The 16,315-nt window shown below is 67.3% G+C and overlaps 1 protein-coding gene across 1 annotated transcript; it reads left to right on the top strand.

Annotated features, from left to right (window-relative positions):
- Window positions 1-2,864: 2,864 nt before the first annotated feature.
- Window positions 2,865-16,175, top strand: ITGA3 (integrin subunit alpha 3). The gene is made up of 25 exons (XM_062508052.1): window positions 2,865-3,064; window positions 8,594-8,715; window positions 8,803-8,885; window positions 9,122-9,371; window positions 9,550-9,633; window positions 10,267-10,474; window positions 10,939-11,132; window positions 11,386-11,474; window positions 11,622-11,758; window positions 11,838-11,924; window positions 12,004-12,071; window positions 12,161-12,297; window positions 12,500-12,646; window positions 12,729-12,826; window positions 12,914-13,079; window positions 13,157-13,225; window positions 13,312-13,391; window positions 13,503-13,580; window positions 13,757-13,859; window positions 13,947-14,117; window positions 14,203-14,316; window positions 14,425-14,538; window positions 14,761-14,859; window positions 14,957-15,082; window positions 16,017-16,175. The coding sequence occupies exons 1-25, from the start codon at window positions 2,865-2,867 to the stop codon at window positions 16,173-16,175; spliced, it is 3,183 nt and encodes a 1,060-aa protein (XP_062364036.1).
- The last annotated feature ends 140 nt before the right edge of the window (window positions 16,176-16,315 follow it).

Here is a 16,315-nt window from a genome sequence, read left to right on the forward strand (position 1 = left end):
TAGGGAGGGGGGGGCCTGGGGACACTGTGGGGGACAGGACAGGGCTGGTTTACAAAGGGATTTGGGGTTGCCGGGGGATTTTTGGAGGAGTTTTTGGGGGGGTGTTTTTTGGGGAGAAGGGAAGGGGGGTTTGGATCCGTGCATGGGGCTGGGGGGATTTGGGGGTTTGTTTCTGCCTCTCCCCCCACTTCTCCCCTGCTCCACCTTCTCCCAGCAGCGTCCCCCAGTCCAACCCCACCCCCCAGGCAGAGCCCCCCCAGAGGATCCCCACGTCCCCCCAGCCCTGCCACGGCCCCCCCCCCCCCCGCCCTGGGGGCACCTCAGGGCAGTGACAAGCCCTGATTTTGGGGGCTCCCAGGGGGTCTGTGCCCCTCCCCCACCTCCACCCAGGGCCGTGGTGACCCTTGCGCTGCCCCAGGGATCCCCAGCAGTGTGACCCAGCCGGGGGTCCCTGGCCCAGCTCTGGTCGCCCCCCGGCCACCAGCAGGGCTGTCACCAGACACGCCCAGCAGCCGGGGGGAGTGGGGGGCTTTGTAAGGGGGGGGGCTTTTTTTTTGGGGGGGGGGTCTCTGCTTCTGCAGGCAGGGACTGGGCCCGTGACCAGGTCAGAGCTGTCCCCTCGTGTCCCCCGTGTGTCCCCTCCTGTCCCCTGTGTGTGTCGTGTCCCTGTCCCCCCCTCACTGTCCCCGCCGTGCCCCCGGGTCCCCCCAGGCCGCTCCGCGGCGCGGGGCAACGGCTCCGCCTGGCGGCCACGGCGGGAACTGCGCCGCTCCCCGGGAGCCGCGGGTTCGAGTCCCGGCACCGCCGAGCATGCGGGAAAAGAGGGAGAAAAATGGGGTGTGGGAAAGAAGCGGGAACGAGATGACGGTAATGCGAACGGGAACGGGAGTAGGAATAGGAGTAGGAATAGGAATAGGAATAGGAATAGGAATAGGAATAGGAATAAGAATAGGAATGGAATAGGAATAAGAATTGGAATAGGAATGGGAATAGGAATGGGAATGGGAATAGGAATAGGAATAGGAATAGGAATAGGAATGTGTAGGAAGAAGAACGTGAATATGAGTAGGAATAGGATTAGAAGTAGGAATAGGAATAAATAGGGATAAGAGTAAGAACAGGAAAAGGACAAATAGAAATAACAGAAAGAGAAAAAAAAGGGAGTAATAGACACAGATAGACAGAAATGAATGAACAGAGGTGAATCCCAAGGGAAGCAGGAGGCTGTGCAGGAGGCCGACGTGACCCCAAAGCCTGGGGAACGGCACGGCCTCACTTCCCACTGCCCAGCCCAGGGAGCTGCGCCGGGATTCCCTGGGAGGGTTCCCAGGGTCCCCAGGAGCCACTGGGACACGAGCAGGTCCCCAGCCAGGCTGTCGCCCTCCAGCCGGGCTGTCGCCAGGGCTGGTCCCCGCCGGGAGCGGCGTCTGCGGCAGGAAAAGCCGGTTGTGGAGCTGGAGGCCCGGGAGGGCAGAGGGGCTGGAGTGGGGAGCGGGTCCGGCCAGTCCCCAGCCGGTCTGGGACTGGGAGCTCTGGAGCTGCCAGGGACTGTGGAACCCCAAATCCGGGAGCTCGTGGATGGGGAGGGGCTGCGGGGCAGTTTGGGGGAATTGGGGCAGAATTGGCTGCTCTGGGCTGCCCGGGGGTCACTGGGGAGGACTTACGGTCAGGGCTGAGCTCAAGGTCCGGTCAGCATCCCCCGAGTGTCCCCCACAGGGCTGGGGGGTGACCCCCGTGACCCCCCAAGGCTGAAGGGTTTCCTCCCCAAAAGGTTGGAGGGGTCGCCCCACGTCACCCCCAAGGCTGGAGGGATCTTGGAGCCCGGCAGTGCCCCCGGGGGTCCCCGCGTGTCCCCCCAGCCCTGCCACAGCCGCGGGGGTTGGGGTCGGGGGGGTCCCCGATTGTCCGCATCCCCCCCCCCCCCCCCCCCACCCCCGGCGCATCTTTGGATCAACGGCGTCACCTCGTGGTCTTTGGGGGCAACGACACCGCGGGGGTGACGCCGCTGATGTCACCGGGGACACGAGGGGCGTGGGGACGGGGCGTGGGGACAGAGGATGGGGACAAGCGGACACGGAGGTCCCTGTGCCAGGGCCGGGTGCCACTGCCGGCAGCGCTGCCCGTGATGTCCCTGCTGCCGTCACTGTTTCCAGTGACACAGCGGCACAGCGGCACGGGGACATCGGGCGGGGGACACAGGACATCCTGCAGCCCCCCAGCCCAGCCACGGATTTCCTGGCACGGGTGGGAGCGGCGCGGTGGCCCCCGGTGAACTTTGCCACGGTCGCCGCCCCTGGCAGGGAAGCGGCGATGCTGCTGCGGTCGCGTCCCCGCGGCCACCGCGGTGTCCCCGGCGGGACTGGCCCACGGCACGGCCCTGCCCCGGGGCCGCTCTCGGGGTCCTGATGTGACCTTCCTGTCATTTGTGGGGAGGGGCGAGGGCCATCCCATGGTGGGGGGGTCCATCCCACAAGGGATCCTAACTTGGGGGTCCCATCCCAAAGAGGTGCCAGATAGGGGGCTCCTACCCAGGGACCATGGGGGGTGGATCTGTCCCTCGGGTGTGTGTGTGGGTCTCACAGTGGGAGGGGGGTGTCTGAGGGGTCGCCATCCCCCCACGAGGGCTGACACACTTGCGGGAGGACGCGGCCGCGCTGCCTCAGGTGCGCCCGCCCCTCCCTCCCCGCACACCTGCGCACGCAGGTACCTGGAGAGCGCAGCAGGGTACGCGGCCCCTTTAAGGGGCGTGTCCGGAACGGCCTCGGCCCCGCCCCGGCCCCGCCCGGCCCGGCCGCCCCGCCCCACCCCCGCGCGCACCGGTCCCGGTGGGGCTGCACGGGTGGGTACGGCGGCCGGTGCGGGTCATGGCGCGGCACCGCCGGCTGCTGCCGCCCGCCCTGCCGGGGCTCGGCCCGGTGCTGCTGGGGCTCGGCCCGGTGCTGCTGGGGCTCGGCACCGCCGCCGCCTTCAACCTGGACCGCACCTTCCCCGTGCTCAAGGAGGGCCCCGCCGGAGCCTTGTTCGGCTTTTCGGTGGCGCTGCACCGGGAGACGGAGCGGAGCCTGTGAGCGCGGGGGGGAGCGGGGGCCATGCCCCTGCAATGGGGGGGGGGCTGTGGTTGCGGTGCCCGTAACGAGGGGAGGTTCACCTGTGGGTGGGGGACAATGGGGAGGGGTCCCCCGTGGGGGTGCGGAGGGTCCCCGGGAGGATCGGGGGGTCCCCGGTTGGTTGGGAGCGCCGTGAGGCGGAGCGGAGTGAGACAGCGCTTTACCTGTGAGCGGGGGCGTCCCCGGGAAGTTGGGGGGGTCCTCCGTGGGGTGCGGGGGGGTTGTGAGTGGTCTCCGGTAGGGTGGTGGTCGCTCATGGGGTGCGGAGAGGCCGCCGTGGGGTACGGATCCCCGGTGGGGTGGGGCAGGGAGGGGAGTGAGGACCCCCCCTTGGGGTGGGGGTCCCACGTGGGTTGGGGTCCCTGTGAAACGGAGAGGGGTGGGGGGTCCCCCGTGGGTATTTGGGGCTCCTGTGGGTGTTGGGGTCCCTCTGGGTTTTGGGGTTCCCTCTGGGGGGGGGTCCCTATTCTGTGTCAGGGCAAAGGTCCCTACTGCGGGGGCGGGGGCGCACCTTGAGGGGGGTGGGGGTGCCAGGAGAAGGGGGGTACGGGTGCTGGGGAGGGGTCCCCCGTGGCCCAGGATCCCCCCAGGTGAGGGGGGCGGTCCGCTCTCCACAATTGATCCTTGGGGGAGGGGGGGAGAGGGTCTCCCCTGCTCGCGCCTTTCCCGCAGCCCGGTATTGGCGGGGGTCCCATCATGGCGCCCCCTCCTCATTCTCGGGGGTCCCGGTGATAGCGGGGAGCGGAGTGGGGACACCCCCTGTGCCCGCCCCCCCTCTTCCCGGTGGGCTCGGAGCCCCACAGCCCCTCCGGGAGGGGGGAGCGGTCTCGGCCGGCGCCGTCCCTCAGCGGGAGCCCCCCCCCGTGTCCCCCCGAGCTCCGGCCGGTCCGGGCCAGGCCCCGTGCCCGCCGAACCTGTTGGACTGTGCTTCCTGCTGCCGGGCACAGCCCCAACAAAAACCCTTTTGAGCCGGAGCAGTCCCCGTGCCATCCCCCCGCTGTGTACCCCCCCCCCGCTCCACCGGACCCCCCCAATCCCTGTCCCCGACCCCTCCTGGCCGGGAATTCCCGTCCGTGCCGGGAGAGAGCTCCGCCGCAGGGGCTGCGCTGGATTTGTCCCCCTCAAGGGCACAGATTTTTGCTGGATCTCCTCCCCAGCTCGGGGGGAGGGGGGGGGGGGGTCCTTGGGAGAGCCCCGGGGATCCCGTTTTTCCCGGGGGGGGCGGTGTGAGCCCGGCAGCAGCTGCCGGGTGCAGGCATTTGCAGCTCCGCATTCCAGGGATGCATTTCGGGCCGGCCCCGCCGTGGGATGAGGAGTTGTTGTTGCTCCTGTGCAGGAGGGAGCGGAGCCGGTCCCTGCGGAGCAGCTGGGGGGGGGTTCGGGATCCCCCCAACCCACCCTGCCCTCGGGACACGCGGGGTCCCCGCGCACGGCCCGGTCCTGCCCGCTCCGGTGCCATCGGAGCGGCTGCCGGCAGCACCGGGACAGATCCGTTCGTGTCTTCCCGGTAATGGCCCCGGGGGGGATTTTGGGGAGCTGTGACAGAGACTCGCCATCCCCCCCACACCTGCTCCGCGTGTCCCAGCGTGTCCCAGCGTGGTCCCGGCGGGGCGCGGAGGCTCCGCCGTCTCCGGGGGAGAGGCCTCGGAGCCAGAACCCCCCCGGGAATTCACACCCCGTTCCCCGGGAACCTTCGGTTCCCTTCCCCACGAGCGGGAACAGCGCGGGGTGCTCTCCGTGCATGGGGGGTGTCCCCGGTTCGGGGTGTCCCCGGTTCGGGGTGTCCCCATTTCGGAGCCGTTCCGAGGTGAGGCCGGTGCAGGGGGCCCCTCCCGGACCCCTCCCCGGTACCGGGTGAAGGCTGCGGTGCCCTCTGCTCACAGGTGCAGGGTGGGGACAGGAAAGGGACACTTCCTTTTCCAAATCCCCGATTTACCGCGTGGAATGGGGTGTCCCCTGTTTTTTTTTTTTTTTTTTGGGGGGGTAGCGGGGGGCAGAGGGCTGACTCCTGCCCTGACCGGAGTGATGCTCCGGGGCAGCGTCGGCATTCCTGAATTCCGGGCGGGGGCTGGCGGGGGGCCAGGGGCGATGCCGGAGCAACCCCCCCCCCCGCCCCCCCCCGTTCCGTCTCCATGGGGCTGTGCCCATGCAAAGGTTTGTTTGCTTGCTCCTCCCTGGCCAGGTGAGCGCGGTCTTGGAGCGGGGCTCTTATCGGCCCAGCCGAGATTAGGGGAGCTCCTCGGGCCGCCCATGTCCGGCTTTGGTTCCGGTGGAGCCGGTCAGTCCAGCCCAGGTGGGTTCGGAGGTCCCTGGGTGACCTGGGGAAACTGAGGCACGGGAGATTCTGCTCCAAGAAGGCTGAAGATGCCCCCCAGCCCCCTAAAATCAGCAGCCGGGGGTAGGCAGCACCCACATCTGCAGCCCTGTGGGATTTGGGGCTCTGCCCAAGGCTCGGGGGTCTTCCTGATTCCAGCTGGCGGGTGACGAGAGCGCTCTGCTGTCCTGGCGGCGTTCCCGGCGTTCCCTCCCCCCCCCCTCCCCCCTCCCCCCCAGCCGGGTTTGTGCCGATTGGAGCTGGCTCAGCTCCCCCTGCCTTGGCCCGAATCCGCCGGGGTCCTGCGGGGCTGCGGCTGCTCGGCAGGAGGAGGGGGACGGATGTGGGGCCGTCTGTCCGTCCATCCCTTCATCCATCCGTCCATCCATCCGTCCATCCATCCCTCCAGGAGCTGTCTCTCCCTCTCCCAGCTCCTTCCAGATTTTCCTGCTCAGGAGTGGATTTTCCTGCTCAGGGACCCCCATGGCACCCACACGACACTGGGGAGAAACTGGGGGGCAGGCCATGTTCTGGAGCACCCCCTCCCCTCTGCCTACTCCTCCCCTCCCGGCTCCGTCATCCCTGGAGCGTGGTGGGAGGTGGGTGAGGAGCCCCCCTCGCTGCCCAGCTGCTCCCTGGGGAGGGGGCTCTGAGGCTGGGGGCCTCTGGGGGGGGGGGGGGGAGGGGACGCACGACCCCCCTGTTCCAGACCTGGCTGAGGTGTCCAGATGGGGCTCTGTACCATCCTCGCCTCTCCCACCCCAGGGGGGTGGCCACAGTTTGGGGTCCTGGTACCCGGACCCTCCCACAGACTCCCCCCCACCCCGTCCCAGCTCAGCCAGCTCTCCCATCCAGTCCCCCCCCCCGTTTGCCAGGGCGGATTAGGACAGAGCACGGCCTCACATTCCTGCTTCCCTCCCTTCCCGGCCTCCCCCTCGTGCTGCTGTTTGACCATCTCGAGCACAATCCCAGCTCCCCGTCTCCCCCACCCCAGTGGGACCAGTGCCACAAACTGGTCCCGGCCCCCCCAGAATCCCGGGATCTGGGAAGCCGGGGGCACGGGGCTTTCGCCCCCGGGTGTCCCCCGCACCCCCCCGCTCTGGGAAGGCCCCGCGTCCCGCACCCCCCCTTTTCCCAGGAGCTGCGGGTGGGCTGCCGTGCCGGGAATCTTGGCTGGAGGCAGCCAAGGGATGCCGGAGCTGCTTGGCTTGGGTGGGCTCCCGGCCCCCGGGACCCGCGGGGTCTGCCTGAGTCGGGACCACCGGGGGAGCCTGGGGGCAACCCAGGGGGGTGCAGGTCCCGGTGGGGTTCGGTGTGTGGGGGCAGGACCCCCCCAGCTCTGAGTCACAGCAGCTGCCCTGAGTCACTTCCCCCCCCCCAGGTGACAGCGGTGCCCCTTGTGCCCCCCCCCCCCCCCCCCCCCCCGGAGTTGGGGATGCAGATTCCTCCGTGCCGGGCTGGCAAAACCAGGAGCCATCACCCCCTCCATCCCTTCCCTTCCCGGCACCCCCATCCTGTCATTCAGCCCCTCCCCGGAGCCCCCATTTGGGGTGAGCCATGCCAACCCCCCCTTCCCCCCCACCTGCAGCCCCGGGCTGACTCAGTCGCCCCGGGGGGGTCCCGGCGTGCCGGGGCGGGGGCTGCCCGGGGGCCCCGCATTCCTCCGGCTGTTCCTGGGCTTTGAGTCAGCGCCCGGCTCGCCCGGACGTGCCCGCGCTGCCGGGCCCGCATTGCTCATTCCGGGCACTCCCTGCCCGCCAGCGCTGCCCTCGGACAGCGGGGACCCGGCCCTGGCCTCGCTGCTGGCCCGGGTGGGGACTGGCCACTTGTTCCAGCAGTGCCTCGTTGTCAGCTCTGGGGGTCGTGTCCCCCCACTCTGGGTCCCAGGTGATGTGTCCTGGGTGCCATGTCCTCCCCGTGTCCCCTCCACGGCCCAGGTGATGTGTCCTGGGTGCCGTGTCCCCTCCATGTCCTGGGTGCTGTGTCCTCCATGTGTCCCCCCCATGTCCCGGGTGGTGTGCCCTGGGTGCTGTGTCCCCCCCGTGTCCTGGGTGCCATATCCCCCCTGCATCCCATCCATGGCCCAGGTGATGTGTCCTGGGTGATGTGTCCTGGGTGCCGTGTCCTCCCCGTGTCCCCCCCATGTCCCGGGTGATGTGTCCTGGGTGCCGTGTCCTCCCCGTGTCCCCGCCATGTCCTGCTGCCTGAGGGAGGCACTTCCTCTCCCAGCACGGCCACCTCCACGCCATTGTCCTCGCTCTCCCGAGGGACTTCCCTGCGGAAAGGCTGGCCCTTCCGGAACCCTCCGGCCATGCCAGCTCCCCATGCCAGGGCCACGGGGCCTTGCCTGGGATCTCCAGCATCTTCCTTTGGGGTGGGGGGAGCTGGGGCGGGGCACATCCAGCCTGGAATGCCAATGTCCCCCCATGGCACTTCCTGGGGGATGTCACCCCCGGGAGGAGCTGCCTGTCCTGGGACAGCCTGAGAGCCTCCAGGGTGAGGGGCATTTTTCTGGGGTGAGGGGTGTCCATCCCAAATGAGAGGCGTCTGTCCAGGGTGTCCATCCCTGATTGGGGTGTCCATCCCGGATCAGGGGTGTCTGTCTGGGATAATGGGTGTCCGTCCCAGCTCCCCTCCCCATTCCAGGGGTGTCCATCCCCTGTCGGGCACTCCCTGGTGCCGCAGCTCAGCCCTGCCAGTGCCAGACACGCCACAGCTGTGCCAGAGCTGTGGATCAAAGGTTGGTGGGGCAGGGCTGGGGGTGTTTACACAGATGGGGGCCCCGGGCTGGGCTGGGGGTGCTGAACAGCCCCTCCCTCTTGTTATCCTCACCAGCACAGTGAGGTTTGGGGGGTCGCTGTGACCCCCCCCTCCACACTGCATGTACAGGTTTGGGGGCTTACCTGGTCTGGAAAGGAGTGGGGGAGCAGTGAGACCATTCGGGGTCCCTGTGTCCCCTTCCAGCTCTGCAGATGGGGCTGGCCCCCTTATTTGGGGGTGTCAGGGTGTGACAAACTCTGGGGAAGCAGCTCCGGTATCCACCAAGTGTCCCCTCCCCAGGGCACCCGCCTGGCTCTGTACCCCAAAATGAGTTGGAGGGGTTTGGGGGGTTGGACCTCCTCCTCCTCCCCCCACGTCACCCACCCATCTCGCCCCTTCCTGCCCCCCCCAGGCTGCTGGTGGGGGCCCCCCAGGACGCAGAGCCGGTGAACGGGACACGGACGGGCGCTGTGTACGCCTGTCCCCTGAGTGCCACCACCCGCGACTGCCAGCGCCTGGCCATCGAGCTCAAGGGTAGGTGACGCCCCCGACGGGTGTGACCACCCCAAACCTACCCGGCAGCAGTGGGGACCCCCTCTCAGGCCGGCTGTTCCCCCACAGATGAGCCGGACAAGGCCATCATTGAGGACATGTGGCTGGGGGTGACAGTGGCCAGCCAGAGGCAGCCACCAGGGAGGGTCCTGGTGAGTCTGGGGGCACCGCGGGGCTTTGCACACCCAGATCCTGGTTCTTGCACACCTAGGTCCCAGATCCCGGTTCCTTACACACACACACCTTTGGGGTGTCCCTGAATTTGGGGCGCTGAACTTCAGCATCCCCGCTATCCCCAGGCCTGTACCCGCTGCCAAATGTGGGTGCTGTGGTCTGTCCCTGTCCCTGAGCTGTCCCTGTCCCTGAGCTGTCCCTGTCCCTGTCCCAGGCCTGTGCCCACCGCTACACGCGGGTGCTGTGGTCGGGGGCCGAGGCTCAGCGCCGCATGGTCGGCCGCTGCTACGTGCGGGGCAGTGACCTGCAGCTGGACCTGGGGGACGAGTGGCAGACGTACCACAACGAGATGTGCAACGCCAACACCGACACCGACGAGACTGGCATGTGCCAGATGGGCACCAGCGCCGGCTTCAGCGCCAACATCATCTACTTCGGGGCACCCGGCGCCTACAACTGGCAGGGTGCGGGTTCTGGGGGGTCCTGGTGGTCACCCCTCTGGGCACTGCTTGTCCTGAGGGTTCCCTTTGGGGACATTTCCTTCCCCTGGGTGTCTGTACCCCCCGCCATGGCTCCCCCTTCCCTGGTGCCCCTGTGGGACCCCCACCCCGCTGTGGGGCTGACCCCCCCTGACCCCTGCAGGGACTGATTACATGCTGCAGCGGGACAACTGGGACCTGTATGATTTCTCTTACCCCAACAACAGGAATGGCAACACCTACATAGGTGAGAGGGGACCCCGAGGGGAGTTGGGGTGAGGAGGAGGGGGTTTGGAGGGGGTGGGTTTAGGGGGAACGTTGGGGGTGGATGTTAAAGGGGTGGGGAGGGGCTCAGGGAGGCTCCTGGGATGATGCGAGTGGGGGCAGTGAGGACCTTGGGGTGACATTGGGGTGACCAGGGGCATGGAGGGAGAATATGGGGCGGTGATTTGGGGTGACGAGGAGCTTTGGGGGTTGTGGGTTTCGGGAATAGATGTTAAAGGCACGGAGGACACTTGGGAACACCTGGGAACACTTAGGGAGGGTGTGAGTTCCTGAGATATCCTGGGGGCTGGAGGGACCCAGGACAGGATTTATGGGGTACGAGGATCCCAGGGGGAGGCTCAGGAAGGATCTGAGGAAATTTCGGGGGGTGCTCAGGGGGATCTGAGGGGATCCCGGGGGGATCGTGGGGGGGCTCAGGGGGATCTGAGGGGATCCCGGGGGGCTCAGGGGGGATCGTGGGGGGGCTCAGGGGGATCTGAGGGGATCCCGGGGGGATCGTGGGGGGGCTCAGGGGGATCTGAGGGGATCCCGGGGGGCTCAGGGGGGATGGTGGGGGGGCTCAGGGGGATCTGAGGGGATCCCGGGGGTCCCGCAGGGTACTCGGCCGAGGTGCGCAGCGCGGTGCTGCAGCAGGACGCGGTGACGCTGGTGACGGGCGCCCCCCGGTACCGGCACACGGGCGCGGTGCTGCTGCTGAGCCGCGGGGCTCGGCAGACGCTGAACCGGAGCCTGCTGCTCCCCGGGCCCCAGGTCGGCTCCTACTTCGGCAGCGCCATAGCCCTGGCCGACCTCAACAGCGACAGGTGAGTGGCTGCGATCCCCCGGCTGCTGGGGAGGGGGCTTCACCTGGACCGTCCTGTGGCTCCCAGGGGTGGGAGTCTCACCTGGGACATCCTATGGCTTCTAAGGGTGGGGGTCTTACCTGGGACGTCCCGCAGCTCTCAGGGGTGGGGGGTTCACCTGGGGCTTCCTGAAGGTCACCTGGGCTGGGATCTGTCAGATTCTGGGTGGGGGTCGTACTTAGGATGCCCTGAAGCTCAGATGGGCTTGGACCCCACAGCTCCCAGGAGTGGGGGTCTCACCTGGGAGCACGCTACTGGGAGACCCCCCTGGGATCTCTGTGGGTCCCGTCTTTGGGGTGAGGAGGTTTCTTTTTGGGGGGAGTCACATTTTCACAGCTCTGGGAGAGGGATTCCCCCCCACTTCAGGGGGTGTGGGGTGGGGGCCGTGTCCCAGCCCCAGCCCCGAGCACCCCATGTCCCCGCAGGTGGCAGGACCTGGTGGTGGGGGCTCCCTACTACTTCGAGAGGAAGCAGGAGGTGGGGGGCGCGGTGTTCGTGTACATGAACGAGGCCGGGGGCTTCCAGCAGCACCCCAGCCTGGTCCTCACCGGCCCCAGCTACTCCGGCTTCGGCTTTGCCCTGGCCAGCATTGGGGACATCAACCAGGATGGGTTCCAGGGTGAGCTGGGGAGCTTTTTGGGGAGACACGGGGGGGGGGGTTTGTCAGGAAAGGAGTGGGGGTGAGGGTCTCTGGAGAGGGATGGGCAGGAGGAGATGGGGGATAGGTTGGAGGTCCTGATTTTCCCATTATTCCTCCTGTGCTGGGTTTGTGGGGGTCTCACAGGAAGGAGGGACGTGGCCAGGGGCTGCCTGGCTGTGTTTCGGGTTCCAGGGAGAGTCCTGAGGGGCTGACCCTGCTCTTGTCCCCCCAGACATCGCCGTGGGGGCTCCTTTCGAGGGGTTTGGCAAGGTTTACATCTACCACAGCAGCGCCAAGGGGCTGCAGAACAGACCCCGGCAGGTACCGACCCCTGAGGGGGGCAGGGCTTGGGTCCCTCCCCAGGACCTCCCGAGCACCCCCCGCTCCAGACTGGGGTGCAGTGAATGCACCCCTGAATCCACGGAATGATGGGCACTGGGTGAGACCCCCCTGTCCCCCCAAATCCAGGTGATCAGTGGGTCAGAGCTGGGCCCCAGCAGGATAAAAACCTTCGGGTACTCCCTGAGCGGGGGGCTGGACATGGACGGGAATTCCTACCCAGATCTGCTGGTGGGCAGCCTGGGTGAGCGAGTCGCCCTGCTCAGGTACAGCCATGGGGACAGGGGACAGGTGGCCTGCCTCCCAGAGCAGGGGGCGCTCAGCCAAACCCCAATCCCTGCCCAGAGCCCGTCCCGTGATCAACATCCTGGACAAGACCTTCACGGTGACCCCCAGCAAGGTGGACCCTGCCCAGTGCACGCCCAAGTCCTGGTGAGTGCCTGGTGTCCCCAGTGTCCCCGTGGCTGCTGTTGGCACCCCTGGCTCTGCTCATGTCCCTTTGTCCCCCCAGCATGACGGTGACCCTGTGCTTCTCCTACAACCAGAGCGCGGGGGACCCCAGCTACAAGGAGAAGATCAGTGAGTGGGAGGTGCTGGGGATGAGGGGGGACACGGGGACATGGGGACACGTCCTGGGGGGGTGTTGGACACCTCGTGCTGTCCCCCAGCCCTGCAGTACACGCTGGAGGCCGACAAGGACCGACACCCGCCCCGGGTCAGGTTCTCAGGGTCCCAATCTGCCACCTACACCGGGCACTTCTCCATGCCTGACACCCGCTGCCAGTCCCAGGAGCTCCTGCTGCTGGTGAGTGAGTGTCCATCCATCCATCCATCCATCCATCCATCCATCCATCCATCCATCCATCCATCCATCCATCCCTGTGATCAGTCTCTGGGGTCTCTCACTGCTCTGGCAGCAGCAAAGGGGGACCCCAGACATGGCCGGGGCTGGAGCTGAGTTTGGGGTGTCAGGGAGGGATCTCTGTGTGACTCCCACCTCCCCTCAGGACAATGTCCGGGACAAGCTGCACCCCATCATGCTCTCCATGAACTACTCCCTGTTGGAGAGGCCCAGAACCTTCCAGCTGGGCCCCCACTCCCTGGACGCCTTCCCTGTCCTCAACCAGGACCAGTCCCATGAGAACGAGACCAAGGTGTGCTGGGTGGGGGAGGACACTCTGGGGTGCCCCGGGGTGGGGTCACAGGGACTCAGGGGACACATCCCTGTCCCTGCAGATCGAGTTCCAGAAGGAATGTGGCTCCGACAACCAGTGCTACAGCAACCTGCAGCTGCACAGCAGCTTCGTCACCGAGCAGAACCAGCCACTGCCCAGGTGACAGCAGGACCCTGCGTGTCCCCTTGTCCCCCCCGGGGGTGTCTCTGTCCCACAGGGGTGGCTGAGCCCCCTCTCCTCGCTCAGGGTGAACGGGACCCAGGTGCTGCAGTACAGCCGGGACGTGCGGAAGCTGCACCTGAGCATCAACATCACCAACGTGCCCACAACGCCCTGGAACGGCGAGGACGCCCACGAGGCACTGCTGAATGTCACCGTGCCCCCCAGCCTGCTGCCCTCCTCTGTCCGCCCGGTACGGGGGGGTCACCTGCACCCCTGAGTCCCACCTGGGCTCGGTCAGGATCTTCTTGACCCTCTTACCCTCCCCAGAGTGGAGCCTGCACCTTTGGGGAGACGGTGCTGTGTGAGCTGGGAAACCCCTTCAAGAGGAACCAAAGGGTGAGAGTTGTCCCCCAGCTGCCCCCCAGCCCTTCCTGCGGGGCTCAGCAGGTGGGGTCCAGCTGAGCTGCTCCCTCTGTGTGCAGGCAGAGCTGACCATCACCTTCGAAGCCATCGGGATCATGCTGGACACGCGGGAGGTTGTGGTGTGGCTGGACCTGTCCACGTGAGTGGGAGGGGGCAGGACAGGAACAGGACGGTCCCCTTGAGATGGGGACATGGTGACCCCGGATGGTCCCATTGGGATGGGGACATGGTGACCCCAGTGCTCCGACAGGCAGAGCACCCAGGAGGAGCTGCAGCCCGTGCTGGCCAAGCTGCTGGTAGATTACAGCATCCAGTCCTCACTGAGCATGTGAGTGTTCCCTGCACCCCTCTGTGTCCCCTCTCTGTCGTCTGGTCCCTCTCTGTGTCCCCTCCATTCCCCCCCCCCAAGTCTGGCTGTGACTCCTCTGTGTCTCAGCAATGGGGCAGCAATGGGGCGTCCCCTGTGCCCCTCACACTGTTCCCGACCCCCCATCCTGTTCCCAGAGCCTCCTCCCACATCCAGTCCTACTTCAGCGGGACCGTGGTGGGCGAGTCGGCCATGAAACAGGAGCAGGACGTGGGCAGCCCCCTCACCTTCGACTTCCAGGTGAGCCGGGCACGGCCAGCGGATTTGGGGATGAGGGAGGGAGGCGGATTTGGGAATGCCGGACTCCACCTCCCACCCTGCCCGCAGGTGACCACCAAAGGCGAATCCCTGGGCACGTTGGGCACCATCCTGCTGGGGTTTGAGTGGCCCTACGAGATCCCCAATGGCAAATGGCTCCTCTACCCCACCGAGATCCTGGTGAACGGCAACGACACGTGTCACCCACCCGGGGGGCTCATCAACCCCCTCAACCTCACCGTGAGTCTCTCAGGGCCTTGTCCCTGCCCCACCGTGGGGGTCCTTCAGCCCCCCGGGCTCTGATGGGGCTCATGTCCTCCCTCAGCTCCTGCAGGACAAGGCTCCATCCCGGCAGAGACGGGAGCTGGAGCCCCCTGAGCCGGGGGAGCCCCCGGTCACTTTGGCCACCGGCCGGCGCCTGAGGTCCGAGACGGTGCTGGTGAGTGGTGGGTGCAGGGGGCTAGGGGGGTCTGGCAGGTCACTGTCCCTTCTGATTCCTGGCAGCGGGGTGGTGCTTTGGGCCCCCCTGACCCCCCGTGTCCCCCAGAGCTGCTCGGCGGGCACGGCGCGCTGTGTGTGGTTCGAGTGTCCCCTGCGGCACACGCAGCTCCCCTCCAGCTTCAGCCTCCGTGCCCGTGTCTGGAACAGCACCTTCATCGAGGTGAGTGCTGGGGCTGCGGGCTCAGGGCTGCCCGAGCCCTTGGGGTGGTGTTAAACAGGGCCCCGAGTGTGCTCAGGGGCTGGTAGCCACCCTTGTGTGTCCCCATTGTCACCTGTGTCCCTCCTCCATCCGTGTCCCCATCATCATCCACGCCCCCATCATCATCCCCGTGTCCCTCATCCCCGTGTCCCTGTCCCTCACTCGTGTCCCCCCCGTCCCCAGGAGTTCTGGGACTTTGACCGTGTGAAGGTGACGGGCACGGCCACGCTGTTCCTGTGCTCCCAGGTGCCCACCATCACCATGAGGAACCACACGGTGTGGGTGAGCCAGGCCAGAGCCCTTACTGGGGCAAGCTGGGTGGGACTGGGGCCACGCTGGAGCTCTGTGCCCCCAACGAGGCCCTTCCCAACCCTCCCAGTTCTCCGTGGACGTGGACTCGGAGCTGCAGGAGGAGCAGCCGGCCGAGATCGCGCTCTGGCTGGTGCTGGTGTCGGTGGCAGCCGGGCTGCTGCTGCTGGGACTCATCATCCTCCTCCTCTGGAAGGTGAGGGGGAGTCCCCAAATCCCCTTCCCGGGGAGGAGGGGGTGCAGGAGCCGTGCGGAGACCTCGTGTCACCTGTGTCACTGCCTCCTCCCTGCCTGGTGAGGGCTGCAAGGGACCCACAGCTGGAAGATTGTCCCTGCAGCTGGAAGGTGCACCCCGGGGGTGGCAGGTGCCCCCGCAGGTGGGAGGTGCCCTCCCAGGAGGAAGATTCCCAGCTGGAGAGGGATGAGGAAGAGGAGGAGAGACATTCCCAACATCTCTTGGGTTGCCAAACATTTTGGGGTGTGCACTCAAAGCAGGGCTGGACCTCCTTCCCTGTGGCTGACCTGCAGGGTCTGGGGGACCCCCCGCAACCCCCTGGGGACACCCCCAGCTTCTTGGAGCTCCCCTTTGAGCCAGGAGGGGGTCACTGGGTCTGCAGGACCCTTCCCCACACCCCACAGCATCCCTATGGGGCATCCCCCTGCCCCACTCCCCCCCACCTCCCGGGGGGTGTCCAAGACACCCCCAGGCCCTGTCCCCGGCCCCGCTGACCCTGTCCCCTTCCCTGCAGTGCGGGTTCTTCCGGCGGGCCAACACCCGGGCCATGTACGAGGCCAAGGGGCAGAAGGCGGAGATGAGGATCCAGCCGTCGGAAACCGAGCGGCTCACGGATGACTACTAACGGGGGGCACCCCCCGTGCCCCCCCGGGCACCGCGGGCCCCGCCTGGTAATGCCCCGTGGGGCCGGGCTGCGGCGGCATCTTCCTCTTCTTCAGCCTCCTCTTCCTCTGTCCTGTAGGGTCCCCGTAGGGCTCCGGGGGTCTCTCCAAGCGGCTCCAGGATTGCTGCTCCCTTTGCCTCTGCTCTTCGCCGCCTCGGGGGTCTCTCTCCTCCCCCCTGACCCTCTCCGACCCCTTACTGACCCGCTGTCCTCTCTTTTCCCCCCTCCCAGTGTGACTTTTTCCAGCGGACCCGCTACTACCGGATCATGCCCAAGTACCACGCGGTGCGGATCCGGCAGGAGCAGCGCTACCAGCCCGGGGGGCTCCTGCCCCGCCGCCGCAAGAAGCTCTGGGTGACCAAATGGCAGGAGCCGGACAAGTACTACTGACCCCCTGTCCCCCCCCCCCCCCCCCCCAGGACCCCTGCGAGGGGGGCTTTGACTTTGCACAAGTGCATCTCTCCCTGTCCCCATCCCCTTGGACGCGGCCACCCCCGGCCTTGGCTCCCGCAGCCCCTCCCCGGCTCGCC

Source organism: Cinclus cinclus, chromosome 24, assembly GCF_963662255.1.
Source record: "Cinclus cinclus chromosome 24, bCinCin1.1, whole genome shotgun sequence".
Classification (NCBI taxonomy): domain Eukaryota; kingdom Metazoa; phylum Chordata; class Aves; order Passeriformes; family Cinclidae; genus Cinclus; species Cinclus cinclus.

Excerpts from the sequence above, each read along its gene's own strand:
- ITGA3 (XM_062508052.1), top strand. The coding sequence starts at position 2,865 with ATGGCGCGGCACCGCCGGCTGCTGCCGCCCGCCCTGCCGGGGCTCGGC. Across the intron at positions 12,072-12,160 it reads CAGCTACAAGGAGAAGATCA|CCCTGCAGTACACGCTGGAG; the intron begins GTGAGTGGGAGG and ends GCTGTCCCCCAG. Across the intron at positions 14,860-14,956 it reads TGAGGAACCACACGGTGTGG|TTCTCCGTGGACGTGGACTC; the intron begins GTGAGCCAGGCC and ends CAACCCTCCCAG.